This window comes from Antedon mediterranea, chromosome 3 (assembly GCF_964355755.1).
Source record: "Antedon mediterranea chromosome 3, ecAntMedi1.1, whole genome shotgun sequence".
NCBI lineage: Eukaryota > Metazoa > Echinodermata > Crinoidea > Comatulida > Antedonidae > Antedon > Antedon mediterranea.
The window spans coordinates 22,945,030-22,969,811 of NC_092672.1; the positions used below are offsets into that span (position 1 = coordinate 22,945,030).

At 33.4% G+C, this 24,782-nt stretch overlaps 3 protein-coding genes across 3 annotated transcripts; all 3 read right to left on the reverse strand.

Moving 5' to 3' along the window:
- Nucleotides 1–3,551: 3,551 nt before the first annotated feature.
- LOC140044162 (uncharacterized) lies at nucleotides 3,552–4,038 on the reverse strand. The gene is made up of 2 exons (XM_072088640.1): nucleotides 3,618–4,038; nucleotides 3,552–3,568 (listed from the first exon to the last, which is right to left on the reverse strand). Exons 1-2 carry the CDS (start codon nucleotides 4,036–4,038, stop codon nucleotides 3,552–3,554), a joined length of 438 nt encoding a protein of 145 aa, XP_071944741.1.
- A 6,101-nt stretch (nucleotides 4,039–10,139) lies between these two features.
- On the reverse strand, nucleotides 10,140–14,285 carry LOC140044163 (uncharacterized). Its single transcript, XM_072088641.1, has 7 exons — nucleotides 14,279–14,285; nucleotides 13,989–14,137; nucleotides 13,152–13,293; nucleotides 12,438–12,752; nucleotides 12,011–12,070; nucleotides 11,490–11,620; nucleotides 10,140–10,879 (listed from the first exon to the last, which is right to left on the reverse strand). The coding sequence occupies exons 1-7, from the start codon at nucleotides 14,283–14,285 to the stop codon at nucleotides 10,229–10,231; spliced, it is 1,455 nt and encodes a 484-aa protein (XP_071944742.1). The 3' UTR covers nucleotides 10,140–10,228.
- Nucleotides 14,286–14,433: 148 nt separating this feature from the next.
- On the reverse strand, nucleotides 14,434–24,536 carry LOC140043718 (uncharacterized). The gene is made up of 5 exons (XM_072088212.1): nucleotides 24,407–24,536; nucleotides 16,595–16,709; nucleotides 15,971–16,267; nucleotides 15,483–15,594; nucleotides 14,434–14,742 (listed from the first exon to the last, which is right to left on the reverse strand). The coding sequence occupies exons 2-5, from the start codon at nucleotides 16,686–16,688 to the stop codon at nucleotides 14,568–14,570; spliced, it is 678 nt and encodes a 225-aa protein (XP_071944313.1). The 5' UTR covers nucleotides 16,689–16,709; nucleotides 24,407–24,536; the 3' UTR covers nucleotides 14,434–14,567.
- Nucleotides 24,537–24,782: the final 246 nt, after the last annotated feature.

The window sequence follows — 24,782 nt, forward strand, 5'->3', positions numbered from 1 at the left end:
CATTTGACCTTGTCATCTCCTTCCGTTTTTCACAAATAAGAGAGCCTAAATAATGCTATAGAAGTTTGTTTGAATTAACAGACGGTTGTGTAATTGTAAAAAAAAATTGTCGTCATAATTATTTATATTTTTTTTTATACATTATTACCGTATCGTTATAGTGGAGTTCATGCATTGTTAAATGTGGGCTCTTACTCTGTTTTCGCTGCAAAAAAAAAAACAACAAAAAACAAAAAAACAAAAACTAATGGTTAAAAACGTGTGATTGTAAATAATTACCATCACATTTCTTTCCTGGCAACGTTGAGAGATTTTAAAAGACTTGCACTCCCATCGGACTATAAACATGCCCCATAATAACAATCACCCATTAAGGTAACAGTTTTAACCACTAACGTAACCAACTTCATTAACCACGTAACAAACTTAACCATTAACTTAACAAAGGGTAACTACTAACGTAACAACAGTAGAAAATTCGTGTAAGTTAAACATCTTATTTTTAACTTCAGTTTCCGTCCGTGTTTGTTTGTCTATTCTCTATAAAAAGTGTCCAGCCATTGAAGTTTAGAGTCACTGGACAGACAGACATGATACAAATGGAAATGGAACGGCTTCATCACAATAAGGTTTCCATACGAAAATAATGGGTTTCTTACGGATATAACATTTATTGCCCGCCGGACTAAGACAGATAATTCATAATAGGCTGAAGTTTTATGATTGAAATTTAATTTTCAGCTGTAAATCAACACACCATACGTCTAAGATCAACACAATCGATACACTAACGTTGTCAGTATGATATATACAAGGCCATATACATGGCTGCAGTCGCGTGCTCAAGTTAGTGTTTACCGACCAACCGACCGACATAGTGAGCTGTAGAGTGGCTTTGCACGCGACTAAAAAAAAAGAAATTTAGTTAAAATTAACAAACACTATTATTTATCCTCTGGTAGGATGATATTTGTTTCCCAAAAGATAGAATTGATGTATATAATGTGTATTGCCTTAGTAATTTCTTTTGGAACTCAGACTGAAATCTATGCTGTTTGTCCTTGTTACCAGTGTTAGTGGATTCTTGCTGGTTGTTTTGACCGATGGATCTTTTCTGGTTTCAGCTTTACTATTTTATTTTTTTTATTTTTTATTTCGTATTCTTTCAGTAGGGTAGCCCTCTCAGTAATAAAATAAACTGCTCTTCCGAGGGGCCCTACGGCACATTTAAACAAAATTTGAAAACAACTTAAACTAAACTTAAACTTAAACTAAACTTAAACTAAAACTTAAACTAAAACTAAACTTCAATGCATGTTCTCATTATTATTATAACTTTTATACCATATTTAAATATATTTCACTGGAACCATCCTAGACCACCGGCAACAATAAATGAATCTTAAGAAGTGATTTAAAACGGTTATAATTGTTTTGTTTTCTTAATTCATAAGGTAGGCCATTCCAGAGTAAACTTCCATAATAAACAAAACTACGTTTGTATATTTCGAGGTTACATCTGGGCAAATACAACAGATTATTTTCATAGTTTCTGGTTTGAATATTGTGTACACTACTAATATATTGCAAAACATCACATAAGTATGAAGGTACAGATTCTTGTAAACATCTAAATATTGTACAAATTGTATGATATTCAATTCTTGTCTTAATTGTTAGCCAACCTAAATCATAATGCATTTGTCTAACAGGAGTTCGAATATCAGCACCTAGTATTAATCGTGCAGCTCTATTTTGTAGGGTAAACTGGGGTAAGTGGGACACTTAAGCATTTATTCATTCAGAATTTCCATAATTTAAGCTGGAAATGTTTAAAGTTACTCACAATGCAAGAACAGGTACCCTAGCACATTATTAGCAAAAAAAATTTTTCATAGAGTAATGCATTATGGGAGGGGTGTTAGGTAACTATGTGTGTGTCATCGGTCCACTTGCCCCATCGAGTTGGGGTAAGTGGACCGGCTTTAACTTTCAATGTAAACCATAATAAAACACACTATATACAACATTTTAGAGGTCTGGTGGTCACTTAAGAACCTTTTAATCAGTACTTCACTTGTTTAACTTTAATATGTGCTCAAACCCACAATTGATGAACTCAAATTATTCATTTGATCGACATTATTTTGGCCGATTCCACAATTTTTCCTAATTTCGACATACATTACAAACATACGCAGCAAGTTCTTTATTTTTTCCATACAACCCAGTACATGATTCATGAAACCATAAACCACAACCTCCAAGACATTGCCACCAATCATCATCTTCTTCATTATCGTCCCAATAAAAGCCATTGCAGTGGCCACAGTATTCGGATGGATCATTATCTTCAGAAAGAGACACAGGGCGGTCGGTTTTTCTTTTGCATTTTCCGCCTTTTTCTTTCTTTTTCTTTTCCATGTCCTCTTGTCTTTTCAATCTTTTGTCTGTTTTTTCTTGTTCTTTTTGTTTTCTTTTTTCTTCTCTCTCATTTTTCTTCCGTAACTTTTCTGCTTCAAACGCATCTTTCGCTCTAATTTTTTCCTCAAGTTCTTTTATCATTTCGTCGGAGGTGAGGCAACGAGCAGATGTAATCCGCTTGGATTTCTTTGAGGTGGTAGTAGTAGTAGTTTTCTCAACTTGGGGCTTAACTAGTAAACCACTAAATACACTTGGCCCAGGGTTGTCTGCGGATTTGTGGTTGGCGTTACCATCAGTAGAAGTAGATGGGGTATTACTATTAGCAATTTGTTCAACCAATTCTTGCAAGGGCTGATCCTGTTGATTGACTTCATTTGAATTTTCAAGCTTATCCACGAATACAGTTTCGACAGTTGAAGCTTGTAGAAATTCTTTGCGAACAGCATTTGGATTGAAAGGATGTATACCCGTTGCAGAAAACCCGCTTATAGCATTCGTCATATTGCACGAAGCAACATACGCGTCTTTCAAAATCCCGCAAAAGTTGAACCGTGTTATTACTTTGCCTGGATTTTTCTTCAGGAATTTTTCACAGGCTTTGTTGTATTCGGATTTCAATGATCGGAAAACAGATTTATCCAGAGGTTGCAAATGATTTGTTGTGTGCGGTGGGAGGCAATACAAATGTATGTCATTTTCTCTTGCATACTTGATTAGTTGAAGACTAATATGTGATGCATGACCATCTAGTACTAGAAGCACAGGGCGAACAGCACCAACATTGGGAACAAAACACTTCCTAAACCACATGTCAAACAACTCAGTATCGATGAATGATGATTTGCTGACACCAAAGAGAGAATCGGCAGGAGCATTCTGCATAAACGAATCGCTCAGTCGCTGGCCTTTAAAAATGATAAAGGGTGGCAAATAACGCCCCGCAGCATTTGCACATGCTAGCACTGTTACATTCTCCCCTCTGTCTCAACTTGTCTTACACTGAACAGTTCTCTTTCCTTTTTTACTGACAATCTTTGATAGATTGTGCACCAAACTAAGTCCAGTTTCATCGGCGTTATAGATCTGTGATGGCTTGTTCTTCAAATCCAAGGTATCCATTAATTCATTCAGCTTGTCAAAATGCCTGCGCATTACTGTTGGATTAAGCATATATGCTCTTGCGGCAGACAAACCTTCTGGTTTTCTCAAAGAAAGGTCTGGATGGCGCTCACGATACCCACAGAACCAATCATATCCAGCCTTTTGTTTTAATTTATTGAACGGAGAGGGTCGTCCTGTTAATTCCATCATCTGATAAGCTAACCGGCACACATCATCTAAAGTCAATCCAAAGCCAACACTTTCCATATGTAGAATGTAATTTTTTAGTTCTGTTTCTTCACTTGCAGTTAATACAGTTGCTCTTGATGCAGAAGAAGTGACATCCACTTTACCCGATAAACGTCTTTGCAATGTTGTTTTCGGAACGCCATACTGCTTTGCTGCAGCCCTCAAAGACAAACTGCCAGCCTTCACTGCTTCATACGCTTCCTGCATAGATTGCTTGTTCCATTTTCCAAGCATTGGAGTCCAACTTTTTTTTTTCCTTGCCATTACTATAGATAAAATTGAAAAATACTAATTATTAAGAAATATTAATATGAAAAGTAATATTATGATAATAAAAACTGACTTTCAATTACCAAACATTACTTTAAGAACCAAAACAAATTATATTCCATTAAAATGTGTCCAGGTAAACTACTGTTGTAGTGATAAAACACTTGGTGTTCAAGAAAAAACATAGAAAATGTATACACATATAAGAATTGAATACTGGTCCACCTACCCCACTAACGTGGGGTAACTGGGACGTTTTATTTAAAATACAATTAAATAACTGAAAAAATAACTGAAATCATTTTCAAAACAATTTTATGTTAAAAATACGTATCTAGAATACAAATAGATACATGGCTGTTTAAATTGATATGTTTTTAACTAAAATAAAAACAAAATTAAAAATTACTCCACTAAAATAATCCTAATCCAAGATGGCGTCGGAAAATGTATAAATTACCACCAAAATATGACATAAAATTTGAAAAAATATTAACATTAAATCTTAAGGGATTACATTTATATCTTGTTATATTTATATTAAAATGTGTGGAAACTATTTTTTTTTTAATATCACGTTTATTTACATTTAAATTATCAAAATAAAATCTGTCTCTTAATATGAAGACACAACATTTACAATGTCAATAACTGTGATTTTGAAACTTAACCCTAATTTTAAAATAAAATTATGAAAATATAACTTACCCCTAGGCCTTGTAAAAAGGGATTAGGCCAAGTTGAGCCGCCGACAAGTTGAGCCGCCGCCAGAAAAACGTTATTTTCTATGGAACGCCAAATGCTAACTTTCGCCGGTGCTCGTTGTTTTATAATAATTATGATAATTTACGACGTAACAAGTTTAATTAATAGTGATGTTGGACACATTTATAAGTGAAAGTACTGTATGTAAAGTAGGTCTGTCTAATTGCTAAAATTAAATATTATTATTAAACTTGTGTCATAATACTAATGTTTGTCACATAAATTTTAAAAAATCCCTGTACTATAGTACAGAGATTTTTTTTAAAGTGATACTGTGTAACCAAAATTAAAATAACGGGATTAAAAATTGTGATTGTTTCATTATATTTACATTAAAGTTAATAAAGATATAAAGTAAATAAGATAATAGATAATTAATATATATATATATATATATATATATATATTTATTTTCAATTATATATTTTATAAATTGTATTGTTCTCGGAAAGCAATAAATATTACATAATAAAATTTCATACGGTGAAAAAATATATTTATGTTCAGTTAAGGTTTCCTTGGCTAATTGGTAAAGAAAGAGTATCGTAATATCGTTGAAAGCACCTAATAAGTAATAATATGTTACGTATATATATACATCTAAATTTAGCAAGAACTATTTACTTTCAAGATATGATGAACGTTAAATATATATATTTTATAAGACCAGTTTAGATCAAATAATATGGTTTAAATAGAAATTTTCGCTTTGTTTTCTTTTATTTATTACTAGTTTATTTTTTTGTATTTTTCGTATTTAATGTTATATTATATATAAAATACAATATAGGGTTAGGGTTCCCTAATCAGGTAAAGCAATTATTTTGTAAATTTTCTATAATTGAAATGTTGAAATGTTAAAGTACCACCGATAACGTATCGTGTAAAATAAAATCCACAGGTCTTGAACGTGTGTCTCTGTGTAACTTGTAATGTATGATTAAAGTACAAGTACTGTAGCTAGAAATTACATGTAATGTCATTACAGTATTTATATTAAATTTACATAATGATTTTTGTTTCAAACTGCGTTTGTTTTATTCAGTTGTAAAATGTGCACATTATAGCTTGGATTTGATTTATTGTGACGCCAACATAAAGAACAGAGATAAAAACAAACAAAAAACGTCATGAATAAAAAACAACAAAAGGCAGTCCACAAAGCAATACCGATGTCGACGGAACGCTTTGCGTACTAAAACAATACATACTTTTATTTCATTCGGTTTCAAAGGATGTAAAAATTATACAATAACAAATCTAAAACAAAGATGAGCAGTGTTGTCGGCCAAGCGCTTTGCTTTTTTTTAAAAAGCAACCTTTGTTTTGCTAAAAAATCATTTTTGCTGCAAAGTCCTTATAAGTAACAGAATATTCCAAGAACTGTCACTTTCGATTTAGTTTTCAACTGTTATCATCAATATTATCAATCATGAACGAGTGTATAGAGTGCCAAGATCCAGTTGCTGAACGTCAAGAAGGTGTGTTGTGTGAGGAGTGCGGGAGGTGGCAACATCGGATATGTGGGACCGGGATAACGCGAGAGCAATATCGACAAGGCATGGAAGACGGTTACCTGGATTGGTCTTGTAATGAGTGCATGTTGGAGAGGAACCCCGTACAACCAGAAGACGATATATATGCTGCGGAATTGGGTCACTTTGTGGAACCAGATGATTTCAAAGAGGATGATTTAGAAAACCCATACCCTCAACCCAACCCAGAGGTAGTACTGGAAGAACCAGCGGTAACGTACAGGGTAGTTGGCTCAGCATCTAAACGTGGGAAGGTAGGCTTTACGGTTTTTATTATTTTTTTCAATTATCTTGTGTCCCAATTTTATTTCAATTCTCTGTTTGAATATATTATGTATAGGCTTTAGTATGCACTAGTTGACAAATAGTTTCTTTCATTTTTGTATTCTTAATTTTAAACGTAGTTAAAATACACCTAGTCGAGAACAAGAACAGCAAGCAAGCCTACACACGCCTGGCACACAGTGGACGAAAAAACTATTAGAATCGGCCAAAAATAAGGCTAAAATCGTACAAATATAAAAGGAACTAAAAACACAAAAATCCACAAATACTAAGGATTGATTTTAGATGAAATAAAATCTAATTGAGAATCAATATTTGGTAAAATTAAGCAATTTTTCTTAACGGGAACACAGCATGCAATACCTCATTCGAAAGCTAACAAAATTTGTTTGTTTGTGCAAATTTGATTTTGTTCTCTGCTTTAACAATAGAGGGATATAATCCTGTTTAAATGCAAAGTGGTCCGGCTACCCCACCGGACCACTTACCCCAGTTTACCCTACCCTTTGCAATTTTAAAATATGGGCGTTTGAACCAGTACCCCAGACTGTTGAACAATAGTCAATATGTGATAAAAATAGAGCATTGTATAATCTTTTAATAATTTTAGGAGATGTAAAACTTTTCAATCTATAAAATAGATGTAGAATTTTTGATAGTTTTGCACATATAGAATCAATATGTACTTTCCATGAGAGTTGTTCATCAAATGTAAGTCCCAAATATTTAAACGTTTCAACTTTCTCAATCGGAATGTTATCAAAAATTACTGTTTCATCTGTTGTTTTATTAACACGTGGATGAGTACCAAAAAGCATGTATTTGGTTTTATCAATGTTTAGAGTTAATTTATGTTTATCTAACCATTGTTTTACATTTTCCAACTGTTCAGTCAAAACTGTTGTAAGCTCTTCATTTGATTTACATGCATAAAAAAGCGCAGTGTCGTCTGCATAGAGGACTGTTTTACAAATCCCATCAACACTATCATGTAAGTCATTTATGTATAAATAAACAACAAAGGGCCAAGAATTGAGCCTTGTGGTACCCCATAGTTGACATTTAAAATTTCAGATTTTTTTCCATTAAAATTAACAAATTGTTTGCGATTTTTTAAATAATTACTGAACCATGCAAGCTCAGTGTTTATCATTCCAAAGGTGCATAATTTACGTAATAAAATATCGTGGTCTACCGTATCAAACGCCTTTTTTAGGTCAAGAAAAATTGCTCCAGTTACCAAGCCATTATCAATATTTTTATATATATAATTGCATACATCTATCAGTGTAGTAGAAGTTGAATGTAACGACCTAAAACCAGATTGATTTTTACATAATAAATTAAACTCATTTATATGATTCATAACTTGATTATGGATGCATCTTTCAAAAACTTTCATAACAATAGGTATAACAGATATTGGACGGTAGTTGTTAAGTTCATGTTTACATCCTCCTTTATAAAGCGGAGTAACCTTAGCACATTTCCATTCACTTGGAATAACACCAGATCTTAATGACCAGTTAAACAAAAAGGCAAGACTTTGAGAAATTTGTGAAGATGCAATTTTAAGTAACCTAGCGGAAATCCCATCAATTCCAGTAGCTTTTCCAATTTCTAACTTTTCCAACAAAGCTTCAATTTCATTTCCATTAATATCTTTAAAGTTGAAACGTTGTTGAAATTGTGATAACGATTCAACGGTAATATCGTTTTGGTTGTCATTAAAATGGGATGCAAGTTCATTAGAAATTGAACAAAAATATTTATTAAAATGATTAGCAATATCAGTTGGATTGTTTATTTCATTACCGTTTACATTGAGAGTTGTTTTAGTTTGTTTCTTTTTATTGGGTAAAAAGTCTTTCATGGTTTTCCATAATGTTTTAGTGTCATTAACATTATCCTTTAATTTATTATTATTTTTACTCAATGTGGGCTTATTTTACATAGGAAGGCCTATTTGCCCATACAGTAGGTGAGACAGGAATTGATATAAGGCCAGGGCGTGTCCACACTCCGGTGGGCCATGCGCCAGATACCTTCTATCGGGTTCCTGTTCTTCTGTAGCCCTTTCCACATCAGTTTCACTAGTCGCAATAGTAGCTGCTTACAGCGGGTACCGTACCGACGAGAAGGTTGTGAAATAGGACTTGTAAAAAGAAAGGATATAAATTCCCAATGAACTGTAATATATCCGCCATATACCAGTACAGGAGAGTAACAGGATAAAAAATGGTTGTAGTAGAATGAATGAAATGATGAGAAAAATGAAAGAGACTGATGAGAACCACAGGCTAGGCCTCGTAACGCATCATTAGACTTCACCCACCTTCATCCAACAAAAAACATAACTGAACTTGAAAATTGTCAACTTTCTTAACAAAAAATATGACGAAACAGTTTTTAAAGTCTACGATTTCTTAACCTTTTTTTTTACTGTTACGTTGGTGGTTAATGGAGTTTGTTACGCACGTTGGTTGTTGATTTTTGTTACGTTAGTGGTTAATGTTACATTGGTAGTAGATTGTTACATTAGTTGGTGTTTGTACACATGCGTCCGCACGAACCGCATTAGTAGGCCTATAGTTTTACCCTCACCAAGTTCTTTTCTGTTTTGTGACAATGATGAGAATGTAAATGATTACATATTATGTCGTCATAGGTTATAATATATATACATTGTTCATTTATTCTTTCTGATTAAAATATCCATATAAAGATACATACAGTACAGAAAACAAACAAAAAACATCCATTCTGAAAGTATCATAATACTACTGCAGCAGTACTAGGCCTGGCCCACACTCCGAATGAAGGATAGATTAATTTAGTTTACCTATGGTATAGTTAGAAATCATTACCATTAATTCGTTTCATAAAGATATATGCATGATTTTCTTTGTATACTTAGGAGCTTTCGATTAGACATATACCTTCTGGATAATAATATGGATCCCGAGTTTTCTAATTCTAGAATCTAGAAAAACACAGATGTTGGCCTATGAGTTTTCTAGATGAATATAGAAACTCATATATATCCGAGATCTAAGATATATATCCGAGATCTGAGTTTATATATAGACACCCTTCTTAGGTTATAAATAAAGATTAACCCTTTGAAGACGCGAGGTTTTTACCCCAAGTCACTGAGGCTAAAATAAGGTATTTTTAATAGGTTTAGGAAAAATGCAAAATACATTTTTAACTGTAATTTTCTGCAACTACTTTCTGCCTTCCGAAAAATGTCATTTTTTACCTAGGTCAATGTCAAATGCTCAAAAGGTGCAATTTCAGTGACCCCCAAAAGTCAACCCGTACATATACGGGCCTCGCGTCCTGGGAGAGTAAATTACCCCGTATGGGAAACGGATCACGTCTTCAAAGGGTTACATAAGGATATAACCTCTAGTCAATGGAAAAAATAACATTAACGATTTAGTTCTTTGGAAGGAGACGCCTGTTTAGTTCATGTTTCATCATGAAATTAGAATTCAGCCTGTGGCTAACGAGACAGAATATAGGCCTAATTCAAATAATTATTTTATATACAAATAAAGTAAAGTCAGTACCGTACACTAAAACATTTTATAATTCTAGAATATTAAATGGCCATCTTCAAAAAGTTCTACATTTGTCTGTGGCATACCATTCAGAAAATTATCAATTTCGTCTTCTCCAATGAAGTCCCCTATGTCTTCCTCTCTGCTGTAATAATCGCATGTAGAGACTGGAATAAACTCCGTGAAACCAGCGTGTGCGTCACTGTCTACTTTTACACGTAGAACCTCATCTAATTTCCAGTAAGGATCTGTAACGTTTTCTTCTCCACATTTTCCTGACTTCGGTGGTTTATCTAAGGAAACTGACGTCATTGGCGTGTAAGGATTCGAGTCCTGCACATTTCTTGTGCTTTCCACGAGTAATGGAGACAATTGCAGTGCATCATCCTCACCTGTTTGTTGCAGGCGAAAGTATGCCGTGCTTCCCTCTTTAACTTCCATTTTGTCAGTGGTAACTGGTGATGAGTTTATAAAACCACTTTTCGTAACTGGTGAAACTTGGTCAATAGACGGTACAACCATGTAAATATTTTTCTCTTCTATCTGGGAATCAGGAATAAACTCATGAAATCCTTGATCAGAACTCGTTGAACTGCGGTACGATGTAGGTAAGTCCGACTTCTTCGTCTTCAAGTCATCAAAAACTTCCTTTTCTACTGATCGCGGACGAACGGGGCTAATTTCCTAAGTAAAAGACATTCCTTTATTAAACATGTTATTTAACGTCTGTTATGACAAATACAGTGAATGCGTGGTTCTAAACAACATTTCATTACCACGCAAAGTGGATTGAATTTCGTGAAATACACATCTACGTCATTTAACTAACGGATCCTTAATATCATTTTTTAATGAATGATCTACATGGGTTATCCTTATTAAAGAAGACAAATAAATAATAAATTATCTAGGCTGCCTAGCTCTTAAAAATGTATTGTCCCCCAAAAACCTGAAAAATGAAGATTAATTAAATCAGACTTTGGATAGGTTATTTTGTAGTTTTACTAAATTTAATCACTTCCATAGAAAAAAAACATGTGTTTACTTACAAAATGACAAACATAAATTGTTAAATTAAACCAAAAACCATTGGCTGGCAGCCAATTTGACTATTTGTTGCTTTAAATTACTGATTTTTCAGGTAAATACATTTTTTTTCGGTCCAATTTTTTGTCAAAGAAGATAACTATTATGTGACATTAAAATGGCATATTCAACAAAAAAATTTAAAAAAATATGTTTTCAGTGGGACAATACATCTTTAACTTGAAAGCAATAAAGACATGATAATTACCACTTTGAAGAATTTTGGTTCAGGCCATTCAATGAAAATTCGCTTACGTATATACACATTAAAAGCTCCAAAAAACAGCATAACAAATAAGATAATAATTCCCACCACAAGAAACGGAATGATAAATTCATCTGAAAGTACAACATATCATGAATTGTTGCAAATTTTCTGAAAACATGAACATTGTAAAAGAAAAACAAGAGAAAAAATCTTTTTTTTTTCTATATGGATTATGAACAATATACGATCACATCTAAACAAATAGAGGCAACTTCCTTAATTTGATGACACAAATGCACCCAAAATATTATTCAAGCAGGTAGTAAAATTACGCTATTTTCAGATTAACGCATGGCTATTGGTAAATTTGCCATAAGAAGATATTATATGCAATAGTGAGGCTATTTCTAAGCATTCAGTAGTAGAGAAACAACAATAAGTAGGCCTAACATTGTCGCAACTAAACTCGACATGTGTGCTATTCTAAAGTGTAATATTTATTAATAGGCTTATTCACATACCAGGCTCATATTGCACTGCAACTGTATTCAAAGTTACAGGTTGTCTCTCGGTCACCAAACCTAAAAAAATTAAATTTTGGTAAATATGAGGCTATAATGTCTATCTCTAGTTATACATTATGTCATAAAGTAAAATAGATTATGCAAATTTGCCAACATTAAAGTAAAATAAGTGTTGAGCAATTTTCAGAATATTACCGTAGCTTTTGAGAAGAAGACAAATGATTTCCTTACTGTACTCAATGATACAGAAAGTTGGTGCATACTTTTGGTTCTGATTTAACCATATAATGAAACCATTGTTTACTATTAGTTGTTTAAGTATTAATTTACGATGAAAACAAAGTTTACCCCGAATATGGGTGTTTTCCAAATACATGCACAAGCGAACCCTCTAGGTTTAATAAAGAGACATAGGCCAACACACCTTGTTTCAAGCATTTGAACTCATATAATATCCTGGTTGGAGGACCTTCGACTTCGACTTCAAACGTGTCTGCCTGAACACTCCTTAGCTCTAGATTATAGACAATGGTGTTCTCTGTGATGTTGTTGCACGGCACATTTATGTCAATGTTATTCAATGTTAATTCTTCCTCAACACTTTCATTCAGTGATTGTCCAGTATAGGTTCCCGTAATGCGGTATAAGTACTGAGTTTCATCATTTGGTGTTTCCCATTGGAGTGACAAGACGTTTTCGTTTTCTGATGATGTGGCGTTCACGTCTATGATCATAGAAACTACAAAAACAAATTTTCCATTATTTTTAGACAATAAAAAAGAAAATATTCTAGTCACGTACGGTATATATTGGTCGAGAAGGTAAACTGTTCTTTTTATATACATTATGAGGATTTTGATATTTAATTTCATTTGGTCATTATTAATGCAGATCTGATTGGTGAGCACATAAAGACAACTCTATTTTGCAGCTGTCACCAGATACTATCTAGCCAACTATTGTAAGTCAGTTAGATACAACTCGAGGTGGATTAAATACACTATAGTGACAGCTGTAAAATTGGATGTAATGACCCTAATCATTACAAATGGTTATTTGAACATTGAATGCAATTTACAATCTTGTAGAAACGATCTAGGTACTAGGTATACGTATTCCAAATGACTTTAAAACTCACTGGGTAGTGTGACAATTGGACTCCAATCACTGAACTGGTGATGTAGGCCTAATGAAAACCTTGATCGCACTTGAAATTCATATTCAGCTACCGCTGTCGTAATCTCCTCAATAATGATCTGCTTTTTATGCTGTTTTTCAATCTAATAAAAACAATTCGCTTTTAGTCACCTTGTCAATCATTGGGAGCTACATGACCATATTTTCTTTTGAAGCATTTTGTTACGTTTAAGAATCGTTCAATTTTCTAACGAAACTGTATGATCACGAGCGTCAAATGTTTCAGATGTGTTGTAGAAGATGACTGAATTATTATTGTCATGTCATCACAGTAGCTTACCACAAAATCAGTGCAAGTATTTTCACTTGCACTGCTGATGGAAGGCAAGTACTACCCGAAAATTTGATTTAGATCTTTGCTTATTATATTTTTCATCTCCATTTGAGATCTAGCCACTGATACCTACAGTCTTGTCATTTTTTAGTAATTTGCCTTTAGGTTAATAAATAAATTAAAATAAATAAATCCTGCATAACGGAATAACAATCTTTTAAAAAGCGTGCTTTATTATTTTGAAGATTTGTTTAATGAAGCCAAACAACGTAATCTTTTTGAAGAAAGTGAGTCGAAAATATTCTACAAATATGTTGTTTAACGATTTGAAATATATATTATACACAAACGAAATAAATATATATTATTTTATTGCCGATTTTACTACATTCAAATTTAATGAGTTGGTACATTCGTGATATACGATAGTTATTCCACAATTTGTTGTCTCCTGATGATAAAAATATGACAAAACAAATAGTGAAAATGATTGTAACTTCATACCTCTTCTGTCCATGTTTCATTTAAACGTCGGTAACGAAGTTGAAACCATAGCGAGTTACAATAATAGCAATCTTCTTGTAATTTCCAGAATACTATGACGTTTGATTCCCCCACTGAAACTCTATCAATTAATGGTGATAACGGTACGGCTGAAAATACAACAAAATGAAACCATTAGATCGTGCATACAGCCATGAGAGTTACTTCAGTGAATCTTTAATTTAGATAAGTAACGTCTGCCGTACATCAAAAGACATAACAACAGAATCATTAAGACATTCTAAGGTTACTGAACATTAGTTCATTTAGGAGACACAAAAGCAAACCTAACTTTACTAGTGTTTATTCGTCATGCCAATCTTCAAACAATTTAGATATTATTTAAGATTAAAAATTATGATTTTCGTTATGTTATACTTCAAAAGCTCATTGAACGAAACCCGTATCCCCGCCTGATAAATCACATAAGTCACGTAAAAGGGATTAGATATTATTTTGATCTTCTGTGGTGCTTGTATATTTTATGAAATAATTAGATGGTAATGATCTATATTTTCCAAACCTGTGCTAAATATTGGCCTACAGACCTTCATTCTTAGAATCAAATGTGGATGTTGTATTGGCAGTACCAAACATATTTTCAACAACTACTCGTACTAGATGTGCTCTCATTGGATTACCATCATTTTCTGAAACTTTGCACGTGCTGTCGTTTAGCTTATTAGAACAGTTGATCCACACATTAGAACTGTTTCTAAGGGGATTAAAACAATTCATAATTCAATATTAATTGTTAGTAATCAAAATTCTATAAACAGTAATCAGTAATCTGTAATCAATAATCCGTAAATCAATAATCTGTAATCGGTAATCTGTAAACAGTAATCAATAATCTGTAATCGGTAATCTGTAATCATTAATCAGTAATAAATAATTGGTATTCATTAATTGGTAATCAGTAATTTGTAATCCGTAATTTCTAATCAATAATCTGTAACCAATAATCTGTAATCAGTAATACTCAATATTTAATCAATAATCTGTAATCATTTAACATAATAGTATTATTTTGTTACTTTGTCTTTTTTCATAATATTTGATTATGCACCTGCAGCTGTTGAATTTAAATAAAAGAGCGATGAACAGACAGACAAATGGTTGGTGTCACATTACGAGACACCGTGACAAGAGAAGAGTAAGAATGGCAGCCAAGAACCGGCAACATATTGAAGGGAAGACAAAAACGCAGATGGAGGGACGACATTATTTCTAATACAGTAAAAAAACTTTTGCTAGGCCAGCACAGAACAGAAACGAATGGCAAAGGCTTGAGGAGGGCTACATCCGGCAGTGTTTTGATGGAGCCGAGGTAAGATCATGCATTCTGTATTAGTAATGAAACATTTCTTTAGGTATGATAAGACATTTATTATTTCTGAGAAAAGCAATGATTCTAATTATTTGTGTTATTTATTAATAATACAAATCACTTACTGAAATTGAAATGTATAGACACTTATAACTCCGGTGAATTCCGTTCCCCATGTACATAAATAATCAACAATATTTGTCGATCTGCAGTTTAATGTAGGAGACGATGGCACGACTAAAAGACACAATATATAATTAGGTATATAACTATCTGTTGTGTGGATTCTTTTTACATGTAAGGAGTGGTTTTCTATAATAATAAATCTCATCTCAGTCTCCAGCCACATACAATAAAAGACGAAAACAAATGTTTTAAACATATCATGTTTAATCTGGGACGGTGCGGCCATACACGCCAATTGCTACATGCACCGCCGCGACATATCTTTTTATTAACGGTAATTAAATAGATTATAGGACTTCATAACATTCAAGTTAAACCTCGGTCTCGTTTATGATTACCCGTAAGTTGGCTTCATGGATCAATTATCGTTAACTTTGATGGGATCAAATCATGTTTTCAAAACTATGTATGCCATTGACTAACTTACTACCAACTGTTAATGACGATGTTGATTTATATGTCGTTACTCTTCCATTTTGTTTTTCTACAAGTATAAAGCAATCGATCCAATGTTCATAACCTGTCATGTTTAGGTTTGTTAAGGTAAGAATGGCTTCTGTATTTGAGATTACGGCAGTATTTTTTCCTGAATTAATAGGTACTTCGTCAACTTTCCATTCAATATCCGAGGCATTGTACGATGTTTTTGTTTGATCTAACGTACATGTGAAGTTCAGGGTGGAACCGGCCAACGAATATGGATCAACGGGCGTCAGTTTAAGTGCTGCAATAAAATAAAAAAATGTTTAGGTACGTACAGCATATAAGTTGTGTCCGCACCCAACAATATTACTGTACAACAAAGAAAATAATGGTAATATTGTAAAGAACAACAGTGAAATAGTTATTTAAAAAATATTTATTAAAGAAAAAAATTGAAAAAAGAAAGTTGTTAATTGTTTAACATTATAAAGAAGATTTATTAACCTATCATGCAAATATTTCTATTTTGAAACATAGATGTATTATAAGAAGTAAGTTCCATCGTTTCCTCAGAATATAATTCTTAAGTTAAATAGTTAAAATAAACAAAATGATGGTGTCTACTTACATGATGTAGCTTTGAAAGCGCAGACAGTGGTCAAAATAATCCAAATCTGGAACGTACACAATGGAATGTTTAATGTATAAGAGAGTTCTGCCATCGTCTTTGGAACAATAAAAAGCTAATGATAATTATACATAGTATTAACGTGATTGGTCGAAATGAATTATCGGAATGATCGTTAAATGATAATCGTATGACGTCATCGAAGTACACAAAATAAAATGAGAGGGTTAATTTAGTGTCAAAATCAAAACATTAACTCTAAGTGACCGGAAACATTCTTATTGAAAGGCAAATGTAACCTTTTTTATGTAATATAACGGATATTGCCTTATTTTAAAGATATTTTATAACATTTGAGATCCTCGTTTAGTAGTCAATATATTTTCTCACCAGACTATAATTTCCATAAGCGCTACGCAATTCGAGGAAATAAAATACGATTTCCTCGAAGGAGGATTTCATATATTTTCCGGAGCTGCAGCACTGGCACAAACACAATAAAATCATTCACAGAGACAGTTCTTGGTTTGGAAAAGTGCCCGTTTACACTTCAGAAGTTTCTTGAAATCCTGCGATTACTACCCGAAGGTTCAATCCCACCAAACACAAGGTGACGTACCAACATAACACAAGCCATACACATGGCAAACAAATATGTTAAAAAAAACATGATCAAAAAGATACATTATACCGTAAAGGTAACGAAATTAAATAAACTATTGAGATTAAAATTAAAATCAAGTAAAATTGTCTTCTCTCAGACATAATTATATTGAAAAAACAAGTTAAGTGTCAAGCAAAATCAATACAGTTTAAACAATCAAACATCTAAACAACCCACATGGGATGTTAGTGTAGGGGTTCCCAAGAGCCACTTAGAAATAAAGCCGTTACGGTCTGGCGGTTTAATTACACGTTTTGAACGTCGGGGACTTAAGGTTGGTTCTGAAGGTTTCTCCTGAGGAGTTATCATCATCAGTATGATCCATGGCAACTGCGACAGGACTGATATCATGCTCAGTTGAAGGAGAAGTTTCTGACGGTTCCACAGATGCATGGACAGAAGCAGGGTTGATAGATGGTGTTTCTTGTTGTTCTATGGATATTGCATCAACGGATTCTGGTACTGCAGTTTCAGGGACATAAGGTTGAATAAGATCCACATCTTTCCAAATAACTGGTTAAAACTTAAGAAAAGACTAATCAGCACTTATCGTAGTCTTTCTTGAGAGTGATCCCTTCCTCCTGGCTGAACAGCAAATCCTGGTCACGGCACCAAATGTAACAGGTTCGTACTACTAGCGTCGTAGCTGTATCGCGTAGTATTTTCCGGAGCTGCAGCACTGGCACAACACAATAAAATCATTCACAGAGACAGTTCTTGGTTTGGAAAAGTTACATTCTTTTATTGAAGCTAGTAACCAGTCGGAAGGAGATATAACAAAAACAGTGTTACTATATTTAAAATAACATCAGTGATCGTATCATTAACGACAGTATGCCTATAGGCTACTATTGCGTTGTGTCTAGTATAACATCAAATAACTAATCAACTATGTTAACTGTAGTAAAACCATTCTCAAATTAAGAGAGATAAAAATATAGATGCTTACCTAGTAACCAGTCGGAAGGAGATGAAAACCTTCACTTTGGGCTAGGCACTAGTAAGTGTCATCCATTCCCAGTTGGGTACTATGACAATTTTTAACCGATGGTACTGTATATACATTTACCATAACGTTATTTCGTAGTTTACAGACCGATTGTATTGTAGGCCTAACTCGAGTCATACACATGTAATTATCAATTTAAATTCGGTTACACAAGATAAGAAACTATTAAAAATGCAAATCAATTAACAAAATCCCTTGTCCATTTATGAACTGACCCATACTGAAACATTATACACTAAATATTCTTGACCATTTTCCCGCCACTTGGATGAGGTGACTCATCTATTTATAGCATGGTCACTTATCATTCCAGCTTTTACTTTAATGGGTCCCACAGGGTTTCTCAGATTCAAGTCAGATTCAGCAGATAAATCATTCAAGTATTTGGGTATAAGCATACCTGTTACCCTGTTACATATATAAATAAAGAATAATCGTACGCCTCTTTAAGTTTAATTAGGTGTTTTTAGTTTGAACTTTCTAAACAATACTATAACAATCTAATGCGAGTGATCGCTTGTGATTGGTCAAATCACCTTCGTTTCGCTTACGTACTTACGTTACGTCCAAGAGGAGAACCAAGCTTTATTTTCACTGACGTATATTAAAATGTATATCCTGTTCATAATGCAATCATGGTAATATGCTAGATTACTTTAACCCAATGTAAACACACTTCTAATTAAGATGTAAATTATCGTAAAAGGCGACAGTACCATTAGGATAATATTGTGTCATTTCGTTATCCGTGTACGTGAAGACCGTAAGCTTATTATAAATATGAACAAATATATAGTATTTTAATACCTGCTGTATGAGTAGTACCGTATCCGTGCCCTGCGTCTTGTTATGATCTACCACAATCCACGATTTTTGTATTGTCATGGATCAGTTGTTGTTCGTGTGCGTTCTGCGTATTTGCATATAAGTGTCTTGCTGCTAGTTGTTTTTTGAGCATTGTGTTTGGCGCATTTGCATATAGGTGATGTTTTGTTTAACTACCTGGTTTTTCTGTCTGCGCGTCAGAAAAGCTTTTGTTGCAAACACAGGAAGATGTGATTTTCGTTACGGTGTTGTATATATTAGTATTAAGCCGTTGTTGAAGTTACTATTCTAAGTAGTAAAAAGAATTATATTACACGATAGACGGATCATTGCCTGATAATTTATTATAGGAAATTGCATGCATACTAAATAAAGCTGGCTTGACTGTGTGATAATGGCCGTTTTGATTTTTTGGGTGTTACATTTGACTTAGAAATAAGCAAAATGACTAAAATAAATGTTGAAGAGAAAACGGGTAAAATTAGGTCTACTATCAATGTGTGGCGTAAGAGAAATCTTACTGTGTTGTGAAGATTAACTGTGTTAAAATCTCTAATATTATCAAAACTTAATTACATTTTTACAATGTTGCCAAACCCTACTACAGCTTATCTAAGTGAACTTAATAGGATGTTTTTTTAATTTTATCTGGAAGGGAAAGGATAAAGTCAAAAGAAATAAGCTAATTAGAGAGTATAAGGATGGCGGAATTAACATGATTAATATCTTCAGTTACATAAAGGCAGAAAGATTAGTTGAATGCGAAGAATACACAGTGTGTAAGTATAGTGGTAATACAGTGGTAAAGTGAAGTTATAAACTGACTGTTATTGAAACTATGTAACGCTTGTTTTTATATTTGCAGGGCTTTTTCCTTCGTTCTCTTTATTTTCCGAGTAACGTTGATTCGTACACAATAAATGGTAGCCTATGGTAGCGGCAATCAACAACTTGTTGTCTTTCTGTTGGTCTTGATATTGCATTCATTTGAGCCAAGCCTCGCACGCTTGATACCCGGGGAGAAAACTTCTAAATTAATCAGCGGGGTTGGTGAAATCTATCCATAATAGGTTACTTTTCTGTCCATAATAGGTTACTTTCTGTCCATAATAGGAACTAGAGGGCGCTGTTGTTTGTCCATAATAGGTGACTTTCATAATTGGCTGTCCAAAATAGGCGACTTTTTGTCCACAATATAGCCTGGGTGCAGTACAAATTTTGCGGGAAAAAAGTATAGGAAAATTGTTTTCTATTTTTTCTGATAGAGTATACCATAGAGAATGTCAGAAAAAAAATCCCCATCCCAGGGTCTTGGGGAAAATTTTTTACGGCACTTTTAAATTTTGGCCTATATAACACACACAAATGCCTATTAACACACACAAATACCTATATATAGGGGATAGGGAAAACAAATTCACGTTTTTTTTAAACTTGGAGTTGTGTTATGATGATTAAAATTTGCTGAGGCTTACTTTAATAACTACTTCTCATAGTAGTTGATAAATCGAGTCGATAACAATGACATTATCATGCCAGAATCCAATATGGCGTCCAATTTGGCGGAAAAAACAGGGTATTGCTAAACCCCCGCAAACCCTTGCAAACCTCAAAAAAACATAGCAAACCCCACCGAACCAACATAAAAGTGATTGAATCATGTAGTGTACAATCCACTGGGTATATCCATGTAAAAAAAAAATTAAATTTCTACTGTTAACTACTTATTTTTGGGGTAAAACATCATTTTTTGGTCAAAAATGATTGCTAAACCCGGCAAACCTCCAAAAAAACATAGCAAACCCCACTGAACCAACATAATAAAAAGTGATTGAATCATGTAGTGTACGACCCACTGGGTATATCCATGTTAAAAAAAAAAAATTTCTGCTGTTAACTACTTATTTTTGGGGTAAAACATCATTTTTTGGTAAAAAAATGATTGATAATTTAAAAAAAAAAATGATGTTTTATCCTAAAAATAAGTAGTTAAAAGTAGAAATTTTTAATTTTTGTTTACATGGACATACCTAGTGGTTAACATGGTTAAACTACAATTTAAAAAATAGCAAGGATTAATAAAATACACCATAATTATTATGTTTATTACTATAATTATTGATCGATGATTATGATCAAAAATAATATGTTGAAGTGATGTACTTTTTCATTTCAGCAGCATACTGTATATGAGCAGAATATCAAACATCTGTGTGCCTATAATAAACAAGGCCAACAGCCATTAAGTCGCGTGCTACAATGCATAGTGATACCGGACCGACAGACAGACCGACAGACCGACAGACAGACCGACAGACCGACAGACAGAGAGAGAGACCGACCGACCGACATAGTGAACTATACTGACCGAAATTACTGAACATGTTTAAAAATATTGAAATGTTTAAAAACATTTATTTTTTTTTTATTTACACGTGCGTAGCCTGTCACTTTCGACGTGCTCGTATAACGTAATTTCGAGTTGAAAAGTAAGTCAAGAAAACAGAAATCGGGCAAAAAGAGTGCGCAATAACATTTAACGCGCAGTGCGCGCGCAAAAATATGCGCACTCATGGCAATTTTGTAAACGCTTAAAATTGCCTGAAATGTACTCTTATTTCATCGAAAATAAATTTTGAAAATGTTAAGCGCGCGTACGCATGCGTTACATGCGCTACGCACGTAATTGTATTGCCATATGATGATTTATGCCCTGAAATTTATGAGTACCAAATTTTATTTAATTGTGATTCATGGTTGTGAAGATATGATTACAAACGTGATTTCGTTAAATCGTGCGTAGACCGCGTAATATTTTATAGCGCACCGTGAAAACATAACCACATTGATTCCTGGCCATAAGGAATATACTGTGAAAAATTGACCTAGCTAGATTAAACTGATATCAAGATAAGGTCAGAAAGCGATAAAACGCATAGTGATACCGGACCGACAGACAGACAGACAGACAGACAGACAGACAGACAGACAGACAGACAGACAGACAGACAGACAGACAGACAGACAGACAGACAGACAGACAGACCGACAGACAGACCGACAGACAGACAGACAGACAGACAGACCGACCGACCGACATAGTGAACTATAGAGTCGCTTCCACGCGACTAAAAAAAGGAAGCATTTAAATACTATAATAATGTTTAAGTATTGTATAATGCAAGTAACTTCAATCTTAGTAATGCTGAGACAAATTTTCATGTTGTATGGTGGGACACACTTAAAGTGTTCTGGGCCCATTTTGCACACCTGTAAATTAATAATTGTCTAGTGAGTTTTTGCTTTATCATAATTAACGTTTACGTAATTATAGGACGTCTACGTGTATGCTAATTGATTTTCAAATTGGTTAGGGCCTAAAATCAAATACTTAAGCCTAACCTAAAACCACAAACTAACTAACGGTTGAATTTCATAAATATTAAGTATAAGATTCAATTAAAATTGTTTGTTAGGGCTACTCAACGGATAAGTAATATAACCAGGGAACAATAAAAATAGTGTAATTTCACTGTTATTATAACTAATCATAATGTCCTAGCCTATTAATGAATTATTTCATGCGTTAAATATACTGTAATGTATGTAACGGCTAGTTAAATTAAACGAAATAAAATAACCATGAGACAGAAAGCAAATATTAACCATGAGACGGAAAGCATGAAATAATCAAGATCACAATTTGTTTATATTAATTATTATTATTATTATTATTATTTGTATAATGTAAAAAGAGGGACTAGGCCTACAGCGACATGCCAATTGGGCTTCTTGTAGTCTTTCGACCAAATTTTTACTTATATGCCAACAATTGTAATGATATATATTTGGTCAATAAATGTTTCTTGAATTGAAAGTTTTAAAAATTGTTTGTTAAGGGTACTAAATGTTAAAGGATAAGTAATATATAACCAGGGAACAGTGAAATTAGTGAAAACAGTGAAATTAGTGTAATTTCACTGTTATATAACTAATGTACTAGCCTAGTAGTAGAGCCTAATAATGATAATAATAATCATTTCATACGTTTAAATAATAATTATTAATAATAGGCCTACCTAGCCTAGTTTATTAATATATGTATAAATTGAATACACAGTAAAGTAAGGTTAGTCCCTACATAGCATAGGCCTATGTTAAGATGTAGGCTACTTATTTAATTACATAAATTTACCTGTTCTTGTCTTTGGGAAAATTGTAAAACTTAAGTTCTGGGTTGGCCTTTGAATTGCTTTTACAATTAATTGCAGCACAGTACATCTTTTCTTTTTTCATTCAGTGTTTCTTAACCATACAAACTTTGGCGCGACTCCTCAATCCCATTTTCTAAAGAATATTGCGATCGTCACGCAAATGTTCGTTACTCGTTTAAGCGAGGGGGCGCACTATAATTTGACGCTCCTAAAGTGTTACGCGTAAACGCGGGAGTGTCACATCTTTAGTATATAAGATCTTTGAATAAACTCGCCTCGCATTTTGGACAGCCAATTATGAAAGTTACCTATTATGGACAAACAACAGCGCCCTCTACTCCCTATTATGGACAGAAAGTCCCCTATTATGGACAGAAATCCCCTATTATGGACAGAAAAATAACCTATTATGGACAGATTTCACCAACCCTATTGAATTAATCCGGGCATGGTCTCACGTACCACGACAGTATGAAACGCCATGTGTCCCAAATATGTATTATAAAATACACAGAATCACCATTTCTAATAAATACCACATTATAAATCCACTTGTATTTTAACTATTTACACCGAATGTTTGCACTTTGTTTATAACTATTGCAGATCATGTACGGTGACATACATAACGAATAAAAATAGGCTTATAAATAAACGTGCCTTCAATAACTGAGAAGTCTGTATAGGTATTAACTCCAATAACGCTTTATATATTTCCGATAAATGTAAGCCGACTGTGTCATTAGCACATGTTATCAAAAGCATCTTATACATTTTTTTAAAATTTTTTTTTTTGGGTAGGGTATATGTAGGGTATATGACACCTAGGCCTAACTATATTTATATGGTCATACAACGCCTACTATTTATGCTCAATATAGAGATTTAAATACAACGCCTACTATACTATGTTTCCATTACTACTAACCAACACTTTATATACACAGTCATACAGATAGGCACTAAGTCGCAGTTTCAACGCGTCCTCCACTAATAACATGATCATACTTACTCAAAGAGATTTGGATACTGCGCCGAATAGGCAATTATTAGTATCAATCCTCTTAAACTGTATATTATTATTATAGTAAAACATTCACATAAATAAAGTAACTCCGAATACTATGTAAAATCTAAGAGGAAATAAGACTCACCAGAGGTATTGAGAGCATGCACCGACTCTAGGAACAACGTACCAATCAATTCACCCATCCATATTATCATGTTGTCATTCTCTCGATTTAATATTCACTAATCCAAAATTGAACCAGTCACCGATTCCAGTGTGTGTACAATAACAATAGCAGCATACTAAACACAAATAGAACACCTTTGTGTATGTATAACGTTTGATTTAGCACGCCGAGTTTCAGTTCTGAGAAAAGCCGAATAGGATATTTAAAGTATTTCCATAAATCATGGATTAATGAATGATAAATGCGGTTTCTGCTGCCAAGAAAATCGTAAATATACGGT